The sequence below is a fragment of the Microcaecilia unicolor genome, chromosome 8, assembly GCF_901765095.1.
Source record: "Microcaecilia unicolor chromosome 8, aMicUni1.1, whole genome shotgun sequence".
In the NCBI taxonomy this organism is placed as follows: Eukaryota; Metazoa; Chordata; class Amphibia; order Gymnophiona; family Siphonopidae; genus Microcaecilia; species Microcaecilia unicolor.
The window spans coordinates 894,360-909,761 of record NC_044038.1 but is presented as its reverse complement, the minus strand read 5'-3'; the positions used below and the strand labels follow the sequence as shown (position 1 = coordinate 909,761).

Here is a 15,402-nt window from a genome sequence, read left to right as displayed (position 1 = left end):
TTAAATGTAATGTTGTTTTTATTGTAAACCGCCCAGTTGTCTTTCTAGGTGCAGTATATCAAATAAATAAATAAATAGCCCAGAATTTCAGTAGGATGCGTTCTTACTCCCTGTTGAAACTCAAATTTCCTTTATTGAAGAATGTCCATTATAAATCTGTTCTAGAACATTCATATCAGTATCAGGTCTATTAAAATATGAAATTCTCTTCCAAATTCTATTAGATCTATTTCTTCTTACTTAGTTACGTTCTTTAATATACAAATTATGATTATAACTTGTTTAATTGCTTTACTGTAATTATTATGTTTAAAAATGTTTAAGAGATTTGATTTTTAACTAAATTTAGTTGATGATGCCATTCCTATCAATTAACGTCTTGTGTTGTAATCCGCTTTGGATCAATCTTGAGATAGGGCAGAATAGAAACACTAAGTACATAAGTACATAAGTAATGCCACACTGGGAAAAGACCAAGGGTCCATCGAGCCCAGCATCCTGTCAACAACAGCGGCCAATCCAGGCCAAGATTTCCTTATAGTTAACCCATGTGGACAAAGGGGAGCCGGTTGATATTGTGTATCTGGATTTTCAAAAGGTGTTTGACAAGGTACCTCATGAAAGGCTACAGAGGAAATTGGAGGGTCATGGGATAGGAGGAAAAGTCCTATTGTGGATTAAAAAATGGTTAAAGGATAGGAAACAGAGAGTGGGGTTAAATGGGCAGTATTCACAATGGAGAAGGGTGGTTATTGGAGTTCCTCAGGGGTTTTTGCTGGGACCGCTGCTTTTTAATATATTTATAAATGATTTAGAGATGGGAGTAACTAGCGAGGTAATTAAATTTGCTGACGACGCAAAGATATTCAAAGTCGTTAACTCGCGACAGGATTGTGAAGAATTACAGAAGGACCTTGGGAGACTGGGCGGCTAGATGGCAGATGACGTTTAATGTGAGCAAGTGCAAGGTGATGCACGTGGGAAAAAAGAACCCGAATTATAGCTACGTCATGCAAGGTTCCACGTTAGGAGTTACGGACCAAGAAAGGGATCTGGGTGTCATCGTCGATAATACACTGAAACCTTCTACTTAGTGTGCTGCTGCGGCTCGGAAAGCGAATAGAATGTTGGGTATTATTAGGAAAGGTATGGAAAACAGGAGTGAGGATGTTATAATGCCGTTGTATCGCTCCATGGTGCGACCGCACCTTGAGTATTGTGTTCAATTCTGGTCGCCGCATCTCAAGAAAGATATAGTGGAATTGGAAAAGGTGCAGCGAAGGGCGACTAACATGATAGCAGGGATGGGACGACTTCCCTATGAAGAAAGACTAAGGAGGCTAGGGCTTTTCAGTTTGGAGAAGAGACAGCTGAGGGGTGAAATGATAGAGGTGTAGAAAATAATGGGTGGAGTGGAACAGGTGGATGTGAAGCGTCTGTTCTCGCTTTCCAAAAATACTAGGACTAGGGGGCATGCAATGAAACTACAGTGTAATAAATTTAAAACAAATCGGAGAAAACTTTTCTTCACCCAATGCATAATTAAACTCTGGAATTTGTTGCCGGAGAACATGGTGAAGGCGGTTAGCTTGGCAGAGTTTAAAAAGGGGTTAGATGGTTTCCTAAAGGACAAGTCCATAAACCGCTACTAAATGGACTTGGGAAAAATCCACAATTCCAGGAATAACATGTATAGAATGTTTGTATGTTTGGGAAGCTTGCCAGGTGCCCTTGGCCTGGATTGGCCGCTGTCGTGGACAGGATGATGGGCTCGATGGACCCTTGGTCTTTTCCCAGTGTGGCATTACTTATGTACTTATGAGTTTTTGAGACCGATGAAAGAAATCTTATACCAGTAAATTTGTAGCTGGTGTATCCTGGATGTTTATGAGGGTCTCCGAGGTCTCTTTAACCTTAAAAAGCAAAGCTTTTATCAATATTTAGTATTATCACCTCCTCACTGCTTATGCGCCTCTCAATGCAGCTTAGCATCCTTCTGGCCTTATCACTTTGTTTCACTGCCTCAAGAGCCTCAGAAACTATTGTCCCGCGGTCTCTTTCCTAGTCTATGCACAGAAGAGATATGGATAATTGCAGAACAAACTAGTGAACTGTGGACAAGATGGTTCACAGCCAACATAGAAAAAGAACTAGAAGAAATAGACAAATGCAGATTTTGCAGCACTGAACTGGAAACACAACGTCTTATCACTAGGTGTGAAGAAATATTGTATACAGAAGGCACAATAAAGTGGCAGGTCTCATCCACTGGATGCTATGCAAACATTATTACATTGTTGTGCCAAAAAAAACACTGGGATTATGACCTAGACAGAACTGTGTAGAATGAAGTTGCGATTATTGAGAACATTCTTATCTCTTTAGATAAAAAGCTTGATGTGAGAAAATTGGACATTGCGGTAAAAGAAGAAAAAGCACAAGAACAGCTCTGCCAAGCGAAGACGGAGCAGATCCTGAAGTAGCAACAAATGCAAGGGAACAGCAGGGCAAGCAATTCACAAGATCCAAAACAGCGGTACGAAAGGAGCAGATCACACAGAAAAAGGTCCTGTGAGAAATGCTTTAGTCATGTGAGGTCTATAAAAAAGACCAACACTGGCCGTGTTTTGCCCACGCAAGGGCTGCGTCATGGGCTAAAGTAACCAAGCTGCGCTTCCAAGCCACTTGACCTCCTTAGTACAAAGCAGTTTGTGCCAGAAAACGGAAGCCTCACACAGCGTTTCGGTAATGCTAGCTGCGTGGGTGAAACACGGCCAGTGTTGGGCTTTTTATAAAACATTTTTATAGGCCTCACATGAATACCTCAGAATTTATAAACAGTGCCACTGACCAAACTTCATTATGCTCTTTATCTCTGTCATTTTCTGTTTCTATACGTGCGATTCTGATAAATATGTACGTACCCAAGCCAGAAGCGTAGCCAGATGAAGCAGACCTTTTGTAAAGCAGATGCCCGTGCACGGCTGCAGGCCCGATCTACACAGGCACCATTTTGTTCAAAATCCGTTTGTGGGAGCAGCTGCTCCCCCTCACCCCACTTAGCTGTGCCTCCGACCCAAACTGTGCCCCTGGGGTAATTCTATACAGAATGCCAATAAATAGTCTGTAAAACAGCAGCTGAATGCAATGTGGCCACACATGGCTGGAGACAGATAGAATATTACCCTTTCGACGCGCTTTTTAGGCAGCTCTATGGCTGCTGCAGGTGCATATCTGCACTGCTACACTAGCAAAAAAACAAGTGCCATGTTGAAAACAGACTCCTTTTATAGGTCTGCCCTTTTCCACAGGTAGAACACGTTTTACACACTGAAAATGCTTCTAAAAATGATTCTCATAACGCTTTTGGTGGCCTGTGCTGGGGAGATACAGCCTCTGCCTTCAGGTCAAGAGGAACAAATACCTATTGGTCTTCATCCCCTCCTCCAGAGACTTCCTTACTGCCTGAATGTTTTGAAATAAACTTGAAAAGCAGGACTGTGTCCCTTGCCCCTTATGACCTGGGGAGTGGAAGTACAGGAAAGAGAGGCCAGAGGTTCCCACAGCTCGGAGCTCTGAGCCTCAGCACCTGCTCCCATGCTGTAAGCACAGAAGGTTTGTATCAAATCCGTTTCATTTCTAGAAATGAACATGCAACACCTTGGCACACGTTATTTAAGCCTTTCTTTTCCAGATGTATACCTTGTAAGTATGGAGGATGACAATATCTGGGAATTTTTGGGCTGATTACATTAACCGCATAAAAAAAAAGTCGTGAAACTCACCAGTCTGAAGCCAATTGTTTCCTCGGTGGGATTTGAGCTCCTCACAACCGTCTGGGTCCTAGTGCGAACAGTCCTTGGATCAACACTGCGCACCTTACCAGTGCCAATCTCATAAGCCATCAGATTCCCCTTTTCGGTGGGTTCCAGCTTCACCAGGGGGATGCTCTGCAGGAAGTCTGTGGCTGGTTGTGTTCTGGCGCTGCGCCGTCTACGCACATTGCTCCCATCAAAGTCAAAGAGATCTTGCAAATACAGAGTCGTTTCTTCTTCCAGCGAAGCTAAGTGAGGTCTAATCTTGCTATACCTGCATTCAGAGAAACAAGCGTCACATTTATTAGTAATAATGCGGCCAGCCCTGGTAACCTGACAGTGCCCTGAGTGAGTAATCCATGATGGATCCTTAAAGTGTAGCTAAAGAGAGGCGCATTATTAATTTAGGCAACATTGGGATGAGAGGGGTCAGTGATATTGGGAAGGTGTGAATAGGAGCTGAGGCCGAAGGAATAAGCAGACAGTACTTGTATGGGTTGAGGTTACAGATGGTAACTGCAGGGAAGACCAGCTTCTGGAAGGTGACGGTGATAGAGATGGACACACTGTAATAAGACATGATGAGCAGGGAACACTGCCAGAAAATTAAGCTCACAGCCGTCAGGGTGAGCAGGATCCAGATATAACGTCGCAGGCGTCCGTTGGAAACCACAATTCTACGGCAGCCGTGAGTATTGGTGGTCAGGCAGTACCACTGCATCAGCTCATAGACCGTGGGAGCCTGCGGACCTGTCACTGGCAGGTTCTTCTTCAGCTTCTTGGTTAGCTTTTTTCCCAGAGGCATGATGGAACAGCCTGAGGAAAGAGCAGAGCGCATTAGAAACACAAAGCCACCACTGAGATGTAAAATGTATCAGTCACTCACTGCCTATGTTTATTAAAGTTAGCGAAAAAAAAAATCACTAAAACTGAAAGTCAAAAGACAGAACCAGTGCAAGGTAAATCTGTTACATTCATTCACAGCCAGTTGAAGCCAAGTCCCAGAGCACTTAATGGGCAAAGTTTGCATTTAGCAATACTCTACATCTGATCTCCACAGAACTTGGCTAAAAGCAATAAAACATTACCGGTGGGGGGGGGGGGGGGGGGGGGGGTTACCTTGCATGTGCTGCTGCCTGTGCTGTAGCCCTCCTGTTGCAAAGATACCAAGTCACACGCATTCGACTGCACTCAAACTTTATTATTATTAGCATTTGTATAGCGCTACACCTGACACATAGAGACAGTCCCTGCTCAAAAGAGCTTACAATCTAAGTAATACAGACAAACCAAGGACCCTCCCCACACGCATTCGGGGATCGACCTCCCACCCTCCACCAAACTCATACCTGAGGTCGCCACCAACAATCCCACAGCTTTCCTTCGCCAGTGCTCCGTCTCCTATGATGCACTTTACACAACTCCCCACAGGAGGCAGAACGAGGAAACAGGAGACGCGATGACGTCAAAAACATAGTCAATTAGGTCGGTCTATGTTTCGCCTTCCCCGCGCAGCCGTCATCCCCATAAACTCAAAACAAAGCAAACAAACCTTTGAGCCGAGGAGATTTAATAGACAGGAGACCAAGTGACGTCAAAATGTTGAACCCAATTAGGTCGGCCTGTTTCCCCTTCTCCGCGCAGCCGTCATCCCCGCACACTCAAAACAAAGCACGTAAACCTACGAGCTGCCCCATCCAAGTTGCCGTTCTTTATTGCTGGTAGCATTTTTATCAGTCGTCTCACTATATTTTCAAAACATGACGGCTTGTGCAGTATATGGATCTGTATATCTGCTGTCTGGAATTTTGGAAGATAGAAATAAGGAAATAAACATTAAATTTTGGATGTACTCTGTGGAAGTTGCTGTTTACTTTTGCAATTTCATGGATGCCTGTTCTGGTGTTTGTGTGTGATAATCTTTGAATAACTGCCTATATTAATGGCTATGGATTTCTTGACATGTGGTGTTATTAAAGGCCAAACTTTTAAATGCCCAGTTGGGTATATATTTATTTATTGCATTTGTACCCCACATTTTCCCACCTATTCGCAGGCTCAATGTGGCTTACATACTACATGCTAATCTCTACTTTGTTAAATGTTTCAGACATATCCTTATATTTGTTCAAATCTAAGCCACATTGAACCCGAATTTGCTTAAGATAATGTGTGATATAAATGTAAAAAAAATCCTTTATACTCCACCTTTTAAGACACTGCCAAACTGCTGGATAGTGATAGCACAAGGAAAGCAAGTTTGGGCAAAGTGAAGACTAACTCAAAATAACCTGTTCCTTAGCTGGGCCCTAGTATTACCATATTGAAAATGCGACCATACCATGCCTCTGTGGTTATGCTCCACTATTAAGTTAAAAGATTAACTGGATTTCTTAAAAGGATTATATAAATTTTGGATGCATAACTTAGGGGCACAAACATACACATATTTATTCAATATCACAGCTCTTCATGTACAGTCACAAAACAACCTTTTACGATGGATAGTGTTCACAACGAGCTCCTTTTATTACCGACCAGATAGAGATAAGAGTTTTCAGTTTTGGTACAGTATAAGTTATCACAAGAACAAAAAATAAGAAAACCAATGGGCTGCATTAGGGGCTTATAGCCCAGTTATGTTTAAACAAAACAGATCTGCATGAAACAAAATATTTATTTTGACTTATAAAACCACTTGCCCCAAATCACATTCAAAAACAGAATAATCCATTTGTGTATCCAAAAAGGTAAACTTCTACAAAACAGATGATGTGATTCCATGTGCCCCCATGAAAGGAGAGTTTAATTCTACTTCCATTTAATTTCAATATAGTCCATCATCTTTATAACACCAGGCTTCCCAAGGCAACAATTAAGATGAACCCATTAGGAAACAGGATATCCTCACTGAAATTTGGCCAGCTGTATAGAAACTGTATACGCATTCTCTGCGCATATCCAACAGACTGCCAAGACCTGTCGCTTCTTCCTTTTCAACATCAGCAAAATTCGCCCTTTCCTATCTGAGCACACCACACGAACTCTCGTCCACGCTCTCATTACCTCTCGCCTTGACTACTGCAACTTACTCCTCACTGGCCTCCCACTTAGCCATCTATCCCCCCTTCAATCTGTTCAGAACGCTGCCGCACGTCTTATATTCCGCCAGAACGATATACTCATATCACCCCTCTCCTCAAGTCACTTCACTGGCTTCCGATCAGATACCGCATACAATTCAAGATTCTCCTCCTTACCTACAAATGCACCCGGTCTGCAGCTCCTCCCTACCCTCATCTCCCCCTTTGTTCCCGCCCGTAACCTCCGCTCACAGGACAAATCCCTCCTATCAGTTCCCTTCACCACCACTGCCAACTCCAGGCTCCGCTCATTCTGCCTTGCCTCACCCTATGCTTGGAACAATCTTCCTCAACTCCTACGCCAAGCCCCCTCCCTACCCATCTTCAAATCTCTGCTTAAAACTCACCTCTTCAATGCTGCTTTCGTCGGCACCTAACCTTTTATGAAATATAGTATGCCCTAACAGACGGACTCTACACTTGTCTTTTGACTGTACACTTGTCTTTAGATTGTCTTTAGATTGTACACCTGTCTTTTAGATTGTAAGCTCCTTGAGCAGGGACTGTCCTTCCATGTTAAATTGTACAGCGCTGCGTAACCCTAGTAGTGCTGTAGAAATGTTAAGTAGTAGTATAGAAAAATGAGCACAAAATACAGAGTTTATAAGTGCTGTTTCTACCAGCTACAATAATTTTGTAAGCTGTTTTTAGTGATATTGAATTTTAATTTCATGACATTTATATCTAGATATGGGAATCTTTCAAATAAACTAAAAAGCTATTAAATAAGTAAAAAAAAATGTCCTCCACCTTTTAAGGCACTGCCTATCCAACCTGTACAGCTGTAGACTTGTTACAGATGGACCAAGCAAAGACAGTCCCTTATTTCTAATAATAATCTTTTACTACTGTTTTCAATAGCGTTTGCTATATTATTTTGGGTGAACTAAAATGGCGTCAAGCCCCGCCTACTGGCTTCAGCTCCTATAACGGACTAGATAGGTTCACCTCATCTCCTGTTCATCCAACCCAACGAGATTATTTGATTCAACCTTCTTGACAACACACATCACAGAACTCTACATCCCACCTTGCTGGAAACAGGAAGTTGCGTCAGAGGAGAGCGAAGCATGTCCGCAATACTGGAAGTATTATGGATTGTTTTGAATAAAATGGAGACAACGCCTTAGGAAGAAATTGTGGGTATGGTCGAAGGACTATCTCATTATGCAATAATTGAGTATATGGCTCATAGTGTAACAACCAAGGAGTTTGAAGAAAACAGGAGAGGGGGTGTGCCCATCTAAGCCATTATATGGGCTGAAGCCAGTAGGTGGAGTTTGCCGGCAGTAGGCGGAGCTCTAGTTCACCCAAAACCAATAACGCTATTGAAAACAATAGCAGAAGATTTTTAAAGTAAATGCGTCGTCCGTCTGTATTTGTAACTAGTCTAAAGCTGTTCCAGTTGGCCAGGCAGTGCCTTAAAAGGTGGAGAACAAAACATTTGTGTGTATTTTTTGGTTAATTATTTGAAAGCTTCCCATATGCAGATATAAATATAATGAAATTAAAATTGAATATCACTAAAACAGCTAACAAAATTATTATAGCTGATAAAGAAACAGCTGTTATAAACTCTGTATTTTCAGCTAATTTTTCTACACTGTTCTATAGGATACAGATGAGATTTCAGTGAGGATAGCCTGTTTCTTGATGGGTTGTTATAATCTGCCTTGGGAAGCCCGTGTTATAAAAATGGAATATATTGAAATTAAATGGAAGTAAAAATAAACTCTCCTTTCATCAGGGCACACGGAATCACATCTGTAGCTGTTTTATAGAAGTTTACATTTTAGATACACAAATGGATTATTCTGTTTTTAGGCACGTTTCAGGGATAAGTGTTTTTATAAGTTAAAATAAACATAAATATTTTGTTTCATGCAGATCTCTTTAGTTGGAACATAACTAAATGGCCCAAAAGCTCCTAATGCAGTCCATTGGTTTTCTTATACTTTGATCTTGTGATGACGTATACTGTGCCAAAACGGAAAACTCTTATCTCTTCTATCTGGTCGATAATAAAAGGAGCTCATTAGGAACACTATCCATCCTAAAAGGTTGTTTTCTGGTTGTAGATGAGGAATTGTGATATTGCATATGTGTGTTTTTCCCTAGTCATGCATCCAAAGGTTGCAGTTAATAATTTACTTATTTATTTATTATGGATGCATTTTCAATATGGTACAACTACTACTACTACTACTATTTAGCATTTCTATAGCGCTACAAGGCATACGCAGCGCAAACATAGAAGAAAGACAGTCCCTGCTCAAAGAGCTTACAATCTAATAGACAAAAAATAAATAAAGTAGGCAAATCAAATCAATTAATGTGAATGGGAAGGAAGAGAGGAGTGTAGGTGGAGGCGAGTGGTTACGAGTCAAAAGCAATGTTAAAGAGGTGGGCTTTCAGTCTAGATTTAAAGGTGGCCAAGGATGGGGCAAGACGTAGGGGCTCAGGAAGTTTATTCCAGGCGTAGGGTGCAGCGAGACAGAAGGCGCGAAGTCTGGAGTTGGCAGTAGTGGAGAAGGGAACAGATAAGAAGGATTTATCCATGGAGCGGAGTGCACGGGAAGGGGTGTAGGGAAGGACGAGTGTGGAGAGATACTGGGGAGCAGCAGAGTGAATACATTTATAGGTTAGTAGAAGAAGTTTGAACAGGATGCGAAAACGGATAGGGAGCCAGTGAAGGGTCTTGAGGAGAGGGGTAGTATGAGTAAAGTGACCCTGGCGGAAGATGAGACGGGCAGCAGAGTTTTGAACCGACTGGAGAGGGGAGAGGTGACTAAGTAGGAGGCCAGCAAGAAGCAGATTGCAGTAGTCTAAACGAGAGGTGACAAGGGTGTGGATGAGGGTTTTGGTAGAGTGCTCGGAAAGAAAGGGGCGGATTTTACGGATGTTATAAAGAAAGAAACGACAGGTCTTGGCGGTCTGCTGGATATGAGCAGAGAAGGAGAGAGAAGAGTCAAAGATGACCCCAAGGAACTGGTTTTTTTTATTTTTATTTTTATTTTATTTGTTACATTTGTATCCCACATTTTCCCACCTATTTGCAGGCTCAATGTGGCTTACATAGTACCTTAATGGTGATCGCCAGTTTCGGTATGAACAAATACATAGTGATATGGTAGTAGAGTAAAAGTTCATGTGTGACAGACACATTGGGGAATCATAAGGAGGAGGTTGTTATGTCCAGTACGAGCTTTGGTTTTGTTATGTTGCAGGGTTCAAGTGTTTAAGTTGGATCGTTAGGATATGCCTTTTTGAACAGGTTAGTTTTTAGTAATTTCCAGAAGTTTTGGTGGTCATACGTTGTTTTCACGGCGGTCAGTAATGCATTCCATAGTTGGGTGCTTATATAAAAGAAGCTGGATGCATAGGTTGATTTGTATTTGAGGCTTTTGCAGCTTGGGTTCACCTACAGCGGCGTGGCTTAGTAAACAGAGCCCTTTATTTGTTGAAATATCTATATCCCACATTATCCCAAGCAAACGTGGGTTCAATGTGACATTTGAAAATACAATGAGATAGACTAATAGAATTCAGTAATATCATGGGAGCAAGTCGATGGCTATGTTAGAAACATTTAACAATATTGAGATTACCATATACCCAAATGGGCATTTTAAAGTTTGTCCTTTAATGATGCCGCCTGTTCAGAAATCAATAAGTATAGATAGCTATTCAAACATTATCACATCCATAAACACATTGCAAAAGTAAACAAAACTTCTACAGAGTACATCCAAAACTGAATTTTTATGTTTAAATCATCTTTATTCAAAGCACAACATGTTGGTAGATAAGCTTCATACAGAACAAGAAAAACCAGTGAACCATCCAACATGGCACAATATAAACTTTTACAGAGAAACATACCCCAAGAACCCTTCCCCTTCCGCTGTCCCCTCCCTCTCTATAAGCCCACCTGACTGTTTCCACCTGCCAAAATAGCTATACTACTACTTAACATTTCTAGAGCGCTACTAGGGTTACGCAGCGCTTGTGTTGCTCTTGTAAATCAACCATAGGAACCTTCAACCACATTCTTTTTGACTGTTCTCAAACCTTCAAATTTTGGAACAATAATTGGCGTGTGATTTCTGACATTTTACATTTGTCTGAAGCACTTTCAGTTGGTAAGATCATATTTGGTTCACATATTATTGAAAGTGCTGTAGACAAATATTCCTCCAAACTATATGATACGTTAATTGCTGTAGGCTTAAAAATGGTTTTAACAAATTGGAAGGATAACTCCTTTATTAATTCTCACTTTTGGTGGCATTCTGTCTTACAGATCCACAAATTTGAGCTATCTTTAGCCCTCAAAGTTCGAAATTCCTTATAAAGTGTGGCTGCCTTTAATAACCTATCTTTCTTTAAACAAGAGTTCTTCATAGTACTCGAGTGTAAATTGCAGGTTTTGCTTTGAATGCATTCACAAATTGCTTCCCCCCTACCCTCCTCCTACCTCCCTCTTTTTCCTGTCCACTGATATTCTTTGGTGTGATTACCTGATTATTTCTTCTAATTTGTATTTCCTACCCCTGTTATTAAAATTTAATAAACAATTTCTAAAAATGGAAAATAAGAGAGAACGCCCAACCCGTGGCTGCTAGGATTAAAAAGCACCCAAAAAGTTGCATCCCATGAGCTTTCAAAAAAAATCCATGGGGGTGGGGGTGGAAACAGAATTGGCAACTTTGCCTCATAGTTTAGGGGGGGGGGGGGAAACTCACTTCTGTAACAGTTTTACAAAAAAATACAATAAAAATGAAAAGGGAAACCAGTCACCATCTGCTGGCCAAGCAAGGAAATGCACTCCATGAAATATTACAGTTCATAAGCTTTTTTTTGTTGCCAGAAGTACTTTAAGCGATGAAAGGTTGTTCCGTTGCGGTATTTCCTCTGAGTAGATCCGTATGCTGCACAAGGCGGCATGTTTCTATCTATAGAACTAAGATAAAAGAAGAAGGAGGTGGATACAGCAGCTGATAGCCACCTTGCTTTGTTTTGGGTGTAGCAATATGGCGGCTGCCGGGGGGAACCCGGCTTCAACTTTTTGTCGCCGTCTCCTGAGTTTTGCAGCCGGAAGTGCCTGTACCGCCCGGCCTGAAACAGTGCGGAGTGCGCAGGCGCGGGCGGAAACGCCGGTTGTTCTGGCCCGCTCAGCCCATGCCCCCGGCCGCTGCCACCATGTCTGAGGTGCCGGGGGCCCCCGCTGCCCCCCTCGTCCCCTCCGCCCCAGGCAAAGAGAAGAAGTCCCTGAGCAAGCGCCTCTTCCGCCGCACCTCGGCGCGCTCGCTCGGCGGCTTCATGGGCCGCGTGTTGCGGACTCTCAGCGCCCTGTCGCACCTGACCTCGGAGCCCGAGGAGGCAGACAGCGGGCCCCCGGCCCCCACCCCCGCCCCCACCCCTGCCGCCGCCCCTCCCCCACCCCGCCCGCCCTCCCGCGATCGCGTGCCCGGCGTGGCGGGACTGCGCAACCACGGAAACACCTGCTTCATGAACGCGGTGCTGCAGTGTCTGAGCAACACCGAGCTCTTCGCCGAGTACCTGGCGCTCGAGCAGTACAAGCAGCAGCCCTGCGACGCCCCCGACACCACCGCCGACAACGGGTTGGTGCAGGACCGAGGGGAGGTCACCGAGCAGCTGTCCGGCCTTCTGCGAGCCCTCTGGACTCTGGAGTATACGCCACAGCACAGCCGAGAGTTCAAGGTAAGCAGCACCGGGCCCAGCCATGAAACACCTTCCCTGTACAGACACATCAACATTTCTAAAGCCCTACCAGACTTACAGTCCCTGCTCAGAAGAGCTTACAATCAAATGAGGACAGCATAGTACATCCACAATAGTTCATAGGGACAGACTGATAGATCTAAACAACTAAACACAAGGTTTGCAAATGCATAGTACAGACAGATTGCTAGTGGTATTGAATAGAGGAGTAAAGGTTAAGTGCCAAAAGCAGAGTCGAAAAGATGGGCTTTGAGCACAGGATTTGAAGATGGGTAGGGATGAAGCCTATTCCAGGCAAAGGGAGAAGCCAGGCAGAAAGGGCGGAGGTGGAGAAGGGAGCAGAAAGGAGGGATCCTCATCTTTCTGCCAACCAGGGCACCTGCGCTCCGTACTCACCCCTGACACGCTGACAGTCACAAATCCAGAAGACATAAGTACATAAGCATCGCCATGCTGGGACGGATCATGGAGTATACGCCGCAGCATAGCCGAGAGTTCAAGGTAAGCAGCACCGGGCCCAGCCATGAAACACCTTCCCTGTACAGCCACATCAACATTTCTAAAGCCCTACCAGACTTACAGTCCCTGCTCAGAAGAGCTTACAATCTAAAGGACAACAGAGACAATCAAATGAGGACAGCATAGTACATCCACAATAGTTCATAGGGACAGACTGATAGATCTAAACAACTAAACACAAGGTTTGCAAATGCATAGTACAGACAGATTGCTAGTGGTATTGAATAGAGGAGTAAAGGTTAAGTGCCAAAAGCAGAGTCGAAAAGATAGGCTTTGAGCACAGGATTTGAAGATGGGTAGGGATGAAGCCTATTCCAGGCAAAGGGAGAAGCGAGGCAGAAAGGGCGGAGGTGGAGAAGGGAGCAGAAAGGAGGGATCCTCATCTTTCTGCCAACCAGGGCACCTGCGCTCCGTACTCACCCCTGACACGCTGACAGTCACAAATCCAGAAGACATAAGTACATAAGCATTGCCATGCTGGGACAGGCCAAGGGGTCCATCGAGCCCAGCAGCCTGTCACCGACAGTGGCCAAAAGAACAAGCAATTTGCTCCTCCCAGCCTAGAAATACTGTATTATTCCCTCGTCCATTCAATAACATTCTATGGCTTTTTCCTCCAGGAAGCCATCCAACCCTTTTTTGAACTCCGCTAAGTTAACCGCCTTAACCACATAAGTACATAAGTATTGCCATACTAGGAAAGACCAAAGGTACATCAAGCCCAGCACCCTTTTCCGGCAGCAAATTCCAGAGTTTACGCATTGACTGAAGAAAACTTTTCTCCGATTCCTTTTAAATTTACCACACTGCAGCTTCATCGCATGCCCCCTTGCCCTAGTATTTTTGGAAAGCGTAAACAGACACGCCACATCTTATAGACCTCTATCATATCTCCCCTCAGCCGCTATTTCTCCAAGCTGAAGAGCCCCCAGCCTCTTCAGCCTACCCTGATAGGGAACTCGTCGCATCCCCTGTATCATCTTTGTCGCCCTTCTCTGCACCTTTTCCAATTCCACTATGTATTTTTTGAGGTGCGGCAACCAGAATTGAACATAATACTCGAGGTGCGGTCGCACCATAGAGCGATACAACGGCAGAATAATATCCTTATTTTTGTTTTCCATCTCTTTCCTAATGATACCCAACATTCTATTTGCTTTCCTAGCCGCAGCAGCACATTGAGCAGACGTTTTCAACGTATCATCAACGACGACACCTAGATCCCTTTCTCGGTCCGTGACGCCCAACGCTGAACCTTGCATCACGTAGTTATAGTTTAGGTTCCTGTTTCCCACATGCATCACTTTGCACTTGTTCACATTAAACGTCACCTGCCATTTAGACTCCCAGTCTCGTAAGGTCCTCTTGTAGTTTTTCACAGTCTTCCCACGATTTGACTACTTTGAATAACTTTGTATCATCGGCAAATTTGATAACCTCACTAGTTACCCCCATCTCTGGGTCATTTATGAATATGTTAAAAAGCAGAGGTCCCAGCACCAGTCCCTGAGGGACCCCGCTAACTACCCTTCTCCACTGCAAATATTGACCTTTTAGTCCTACTCTCTGTTTCCTATCTTTCAACCAGTTTTTAATCCGCAGTAAGACACTACCTCCTATCCCATGTCCCTCTAATTTCCTCTGTAGTCTTTCATGAGGGACCTTATCAAACGCCTTCTGAAAATCTAGATACTCAATATCAACCGGCTCACCTTTGTCCACATGTTTGTTTACCCCTTCAAAGAAATGCAGCAGATTGGTGAGGCAAGACTTCCCTTCACTAAATCCATGTTGACTTTGTCCCATTAGTCCATGCTTTTGAACGTGCTCTGTAATTTTGTTCTTGATTATTAGTCTTTACCATTTTGCCCAGCACCAAAGTCAGACTCACGGGTCTATAATTTCACGGGTCTCCTCTGGAACCTTTTTTAAATATCGGCGTTACATTGGCCACCCTCCAATGTTCCGGTACCACGCTTGATTTTAAGGATAAATTACAAATCAATAACAGTAGCTACGCCAGCTCATTTTTTAGTTCTGTCAGTACCCTAGGGTGAATTCCATCCGGTCCAGGAGATTTGCTACTCTTCAGTTTGCAGAACTCCAAAACCACACCCCCCCCCCAAAAAAAAAACACAAAAACAGTCAACTGCAACATGCTCACATCACTCCCACCACTT

The 15,402-nt window shown here is 43.5% G+C and overlaps 2 protein-coding genes across 4 annotated transcripts in view; one reads left to right on the top strand and one right to left on the bottom strand.

Annotated features, from left to right (window-relative positions):
- Positions 1-5,252, bottom strand: part of SCNN1G (sodium channel epithelial 1 gamma subunit) — a 58,308-nt gene extending 53,056 nt beyond the window's left edge. Inside the window, exons 1-3 of one of the 3 annotated variants that reach the window (XM_030212796.1) lie at positions 5,165-5,252; positions 4,304-4,631; positions 3,786-4,089 (exon numbers count right to left, since the gene is read on the bottom strand). In XM_030212796.1, the coding sequence (XP_030068656.1) occupies positions 3,786-4,089; positions 4,304-4,620 (621 nt within the window). In that variant the 5' untranslated portion in view covers positions 4,621-4,631; positions 5,165-5,252. Of the gene's footprint in view, positions 1-3,785; positions 4,090-4,303; positions 4,632-4,934; positions 5,022-5,164 lie in introns of those variants that run through there. The other 2 variants (XM_030212797.1, XM_030212795.1) reach the window with 2 other exon arrangements.
- Positions 5,253-12,156: 6,904 nt separating this feature from the next.
- Positions 12,157-15,402, top strand: part of USP31 (ubiquitin specific peptidase 31) — a 91,511-nt gene continuing 88,265 nt past the window's right edge. Inside the window, exon 1 of the mRNA XM_030211249.1 lies at positions 12,157-12,682. Within this exon, the coding sequence (XP_030067109.1) occupies positions 12,161-12,682 (522 nt within the window). The 5' untranslated portion in view covers positions 12,157-12,160. The remainder of the gene's footprint in view (positions 12,683-15,402) is intronic.